At 40.7% G+C, this 5667-nt stretch overlaps 1 protein-coding gene across 1 annotated transcript in view; it reads left to right on the top strand.

Moving 5' to 3' along the window:
* LOC107670305 (FERM, RhoGEF and pleckstrin domain-containing protein 1-like) overlaps window positions 1-5667 on the top strand; it is a 47628-nt gene that overhangs the window by 35850 nt on the left and 6111 nt on the right. The window contains exons 20-25 of the mRNA XM_016462871.1: window positions 938-1137; window positions 1437-1526; window positions 1617-1699; window positions 2116-2209; window positions 2300-2382; window positions 2603-2712. Coding sequence (XP_016318357.1) covers window positions 938-1137; window positions 1437-1526; window positions 1617-1699; window positions 2116-2209; window positions 2300-2382; window positions 2603-2712 — 660 coding nt within the window. The remainder of the gene's footprint in view (window positions 1-937; window positions 1138-1436; window positions 1527-1616; window positions 1700-2115; window positions 2210-2299; window positions 2383-2602; window positions 2713-5667) is intronic.

Raw genomic sequence — 5667 nt, forward strand, 5'->3', positions numbered from 1 at the left:
TACACAGTACACACTCATATTATGTAAACAAAAACTTTATTTTGGATGTGATTAATATATATATGTATATATATATATATATATATAGTATATATTTGTATATTATATACAGGTAAATAGAAAGTTTACAGAATTTATTTGAAATGGAAATTTGTTTTTAAAATGATTTATGTCTTTGCTGTCATTTTTGTTCTATTTAATGAATCTTTGCTGAATAAAAGTATTTTTTTAATTCAAAATAATAATATTGAAAAAATCTTACTGACCCCAGACGTTTTAATAGAAATGTATATCTGTGTGTATGTATATGTGACCCTGGACCACAAAACCAGTCATAAGGGTCAATTTTTCGAGTATATATACATAATAAATATACACAGTACACACTCATATTATGTAAACAAAAACTTTATTTTGGATGTGATTAATATATATATGTATATATATATATATATATATAGTATATATTTGTATATTATATACAGGTAAATAGAAAGTTTACAGAATTTATTTGAAATGGAAATTTGTTTTTAAAATGATTTATGTCTTTGCTGTCATTTTTGTTCTATTTAATGAATCTTTGCTGAATAAAAGTATTTTTTTAATTCAAAATAATAATATTGAAAAAATCTTACTGACCCCAGACGTTTTAATAGAAATGTATATCTGTGTGTATGTATATGTGACCCTGGACCACAAAACCAGTCATAAGGGTCAATTTTTCGAGCTTTTGATATACGTACTTACGGTAGGAAATTGACAAAATAGCTTTATGGAACATGATCTTTACTTAATATCCTAATGATTTTTGTCATAAAAGAAAAATGTATAATTTTGACCCATACAATGTATTGTTGGCTATTGCTACAAATATACCCCAGCGACTTAAGACTGGTTTTGTGCTCCAGGGTCATATAGGTGTTTGTGTGTGTTCTAGCTGCTTTAGACGATGTGTGTGAATTGGAGGCTGCGCTTCGTCCTGGTCTGGAAGAGATTGAGAACTATCAGAAACTCCTGGAGCTTCAGAAGGATTTGATTGGTGTTGAGCATCTGGCCGTGGCTGGATGTCAGCTCATCAGACTGGGCTGCCTCAGCAAACTCTCTGGGAAAGGCCTTCAACAGCGCATGTTCTTCCTGGTGAGATTTCAGCACACACATCTATGTTTCATATGATATAGGGACCTATTGTTCTTAAAGGATAGATCAAATTACAATCATGTCATCATTTACTCCCTTCATGTTGTTCCAAACCTGTATGAGTGTCTTTCTTCTGTTGAGCACAAAAGAAGATATTTGGAAGAATGCTTGTAATTCTGAAAATTCTAATAATTATATAACTAACTCAAGGCCTAATACTAAACTCTCTTCATATTTTTACACATGAAATGAACAGATTTCTGATGAACTCTTTCTTTCTTTTTTTTATGTGGAGCCAGTTCAATGACGTTCTGTTGTACAGCACTCGAGGGATAACATCAGCCAATCAGTTTACAGTGCACAGACAACTTACTCTGCACGGCATGACAGTAAGAAAACTCATCAGCCTTTATGCAGATGTTATTGATTGGCATGAGAATCCACCCATGAGAAATCTCTGTGTGTGTGTATGTGTTCAGATCCGGGAGAGTGAGGACGAGTGGGGCGTCCCGCACTCCTTCACACTGATGGTACAGCAGCAGTCACTGGTGGTCGCCGCATGGTAATCATTCGCAATATCTGTGTGTCATCAGCCAGACAGCAAGTACAGCAATAGAGACTGAGCAAGTCAACAGTGCATTCATTTTAACTCTGCCCATTGTTTACACACAGCACATTTTCAATTGATCGGTCCAGTACAGCTTTTTCAGTGGATGCAAGAGTGTTAGAGGTGCATATATGATGGTAGCCATTGACTTCCATAGTATTGCTTTCTATACTGTGGAAGTCAGTGGTTACCAGCAACTGTTTGGTTACCAGCATTCTTCCAAATATCTTCTTTTAAAGAATGCTTGTAATTCTGAAAATTCTAATAATTATATAACTAACTCAAGGCCTAATACTAAACTCTCTTCATATTTTTACACATGAAATGAACAGATTTCTGATGAACTCTTTCTTTCTTTTTTTTATGTGGAGCCAGTTCAATGACGTTCTGTTGTACAGCACTCGAGGGATAACATCAGCCAATCAGTTTACAGTGCACAGACAACTTACTCTGCACGGCATGACAGTAAGAAAACTCATCAGCCTTTATGCAGATGTTATTGATTGGCATGAGAATCCACCCATGAGAAATCTCTGTGTGTGTGTATGTGTTCAGATCCGGGAGAGTGAGGACGAGTGGGGCGTCCCGCACTCCTTCACACTGATGGTACAGCAGCAGTCACTGGTGGTCGCCGCATGGTAATCATTCGCAATATCTGTGTGTCATCAGCCAGACAGCAAGTACAGCAATAGAGACTGAGCAAGTCAACAGTGCATTCATTTTAACTCTGCCCATTGTTTACACACAGCACATTTTCAATTGATCGGTCCAGTACAGCTTTTTCAGTGGATGCAAGAGTGTTAGAGGTGCATATATGATGGATGCCTCAAAAACATTCAGGTCTCTTGTCTCTTGCAGTTCAGAGTCAGAAATGGAGAAATGGATGGAGGATTTAAAGATGGCGGTTGACATGGCTGAAGAGTGTAATGGACTGACCACTGACCTGCTGTCTGCTAGCAAGGATGTCAGTAAGTGACACATGATCATTTGTTACAAAATACAGTTACCATAGCATTCAAATAGACCCTGTTGGCTTTCTTAGTACATCTTTATCAAAATATAATATTTCGCTCCACCTCTAAAATGACTTTCCTTTCTGGCAATTTGTCATGATCCAATTTTCACAGAGTAAAATTAAGTCCTGCCATGCATTTTTTTGCTTATTAAATATCAAATTTCGCTTTGAAATAAGTACATTATAAAAGTAAAATGAGTTGCTGTTTCATGAATCTATATTTGTTTTATGATATATATTGTCACATTTTAGAAGTACATTTTAGCATATTTTAAAAAGAGTTCCCTTTCAGTCGGTCACTCTCGACGTCACGTCGGATGACCGACGAATTGGGATCTCGCTTAGAGAGACCAATCTACTTCGAGTGTAAACTAAATGAGCCAATGCACATTGGCATGCGATTATTGCATCCAGCTGCTGCTGATCAGCAGATGCCCCTGTCTTGCGTGCAGAGATCGCAGTCCTACTGGCAAAGGACGCGATAGAGCCGGTTCCTCCAGCCGATATCAGGTCGGGGTTTTACAGCCCTTACTTCATTGTACCCAAGAAAGGCGGTGGGTTGAGACCGATCTTGGATCCCAAGATTGGTTCGCAGCGATCGACCTGAAGGACGCATACTTCCATGTTTCGATCCTTCCGCGCCACAGGCCATTCCTGCGGTTTGCGTTCGAGGGACGGGCATACCAGTACAAGGTCCTACCTTTCAGGCTGTCCCTGTCGCCCCGTGTCTTCACGAAAGTTACGGAGGTGGCAATAATGTACTTAAAATAATATACTTAAAGGGATAGTTCACCCCAAAATGAAAATTCTGTCATTAATTACTCACCCTCATGTCGTTCCAAACCCGTAAGACCTTCGTTCATCTTCGGAACACAAATTAAGATATTTTTGATGAATTCAGAGAGCTCTCTGACCCTGCATAGACAGCAACGCAACTGTAATGTTCCCAGGCTCAGAACTGTAGTAAGGACATCGATAAAACAGTCCACGTGACGTCAGTGGCTCAACTTCAGTTTTGCAAAGCTATGAGAATATTTTCTGTGTGCAAAGAAAACAAAAATAACGACTTTATTCAACAATTCTTCTCCCCGAGTCACTGTCTTCCGCCATTTTGGAGAGTATCACAACGCATACACACGTTTTACCCTAAGCGTAAACAACGCTGATTACGTTCTGGGGTAATCTCCAAAATGGCGGAAGACGTAACTCAGGGGAGAAGAATTGTTAAATAAATTATGTTATTATTGTTTTCTTTGTGCACAAAAAGTATTCTCATAGCTTCGCAAAACTGAAGTTGAGCCACTGATGTCACATGGACTGTTTTATCGATGTCCTTACTATGTTTCTGGACCTGGGAACATTACAGTTGCGTTGCTGTCTATGGAGGGTCAGAGAGCTCTCACATTTCATCAAAAATATCTTATTTTGTCTTCTGAAGATGAATGAAGGTCTTACAGGTTTGGAACGACATGAGGGTGAGTAATTAAATGACAGAATTTTCATTTCTGGGTGAACTATCCCTTTAAGTGAATGCAGTTTTTAAGGACACTTAATTGCATGTTAATTATGAAAATGTGTTCGTTTTGATTTATATTAAATGCAATTAGCTGAACTTTTCAGTGCTTTTATGACCCACTTAAGTTTTGTGTAATTCCATTATTACTTTTATTACTGACAAGAATTTTTGGTAAAATAATATATACATTTGAAACTTCTATGTGTTACGGGGCTGACAAGACGTGAGACGTGCGGATCCATGTGCAAGCTTTTATTTAAAGCAGAAGAGGTCAAACACAGGCAGGGTCGAACAATGGCAAACAAGTATATGGCGGGCAAGACGCAAGAATAATCCTAGGGCTAGCGTAGGTCAACGATCGGTGAACAGAATCAAAAGGGCGAGACTAGAGGGATAAATCCAGGAAAACAGGCAAAGATCAGAAACCAAGAAAACAGACAGGGCAAGACTAGGCTAGGAATGGGAAACTAACGAGGGCTCTGTAAAGTAGCTATCACTGCAGGCGATAAGCGCATACAATACTTGGCAGTTTGATAGGAGTCAGATTGAGTGTTAAATAGTGAGTGAGTGATATGATACAGCTGTGTGCAATCAGTGCTGTGTGCAATCAGTGTAATAAATGATGGGATATGTAGTCCGGGGTGATATGCAACAGTGTGTAGAGCAAGAGTCAATGAAATGGAAATGGTGACCTCTGATGGCTAGCAGACGGAAGTTCATGGACCGGATACGTAACAGAGCCCCCCCCCCAAGGAGCGGGTTCCAGACGCTCCAAACACTTTACGATTCCGGAGGGCGGTGGAGTGGAGGCGGAACAGGGGGAGGGATGGAGGGCCAGGTCCACATGGAAGTGGAGAGACCGGGAACTGAGGCAGAACCAGCGGAGCAGAGAGCCAGGGCGGAGCCGGCAGTACAGGTGGAGCTGAAGACCACCAGAGCAGGACAGAAGACCACCACGGAGGAGCAGAGGACCACCAGAGCCAGACAGCAGACCACCAACTGGACTCAGGAGGATCAATGATGACTTGACTGGACTCAAGATGGGCAGCTGTGACATAACGGGGTGCTGTTGTGTCCGCCATCTTGTGAGCGTGCTCCGCTGTCGCCGCCATTTTGTGAGCGTGCTCTAGTGTGGCCGCCATTTTGCGAATGGGCTCCGCTGTCGCCGCCATCATGCGAGCGCGCTCTGGTGCGGCCGCCATTTCACGAGCGGGTTGCATCACCGGAGTAGCGATCAGTGAACTTGAATATCCCGGAGCTTGTGGTTGACTAAACTCAGCAGCCACTATTACAGGCACAGCTGCGGTATCACGTTCTTCCTTCACGATACCCACAGTACACAAAGAGCCAACAGTCAATAAAGCATAATCCATAAACTGACATAGTGACGAA

Source organism: Sinocyclocheilus anshuiensis, unplaced genomic scaffold (genome assembly GCF_001515605.1).
Source record: "Sinocyclocheilus anshuiensis isolate Anshui unplaced genomic scaffold, SAMN03320099.WGS_v1.1 scaffold732, whole genome shotgun sequence".
NCBI lineage: Eukaryota > Metazoa > Chordata > Actinopteri > Cypriniformes > Cyprinidae > Sinocyclocheilus > Sinocyclocheilus anshuiensis.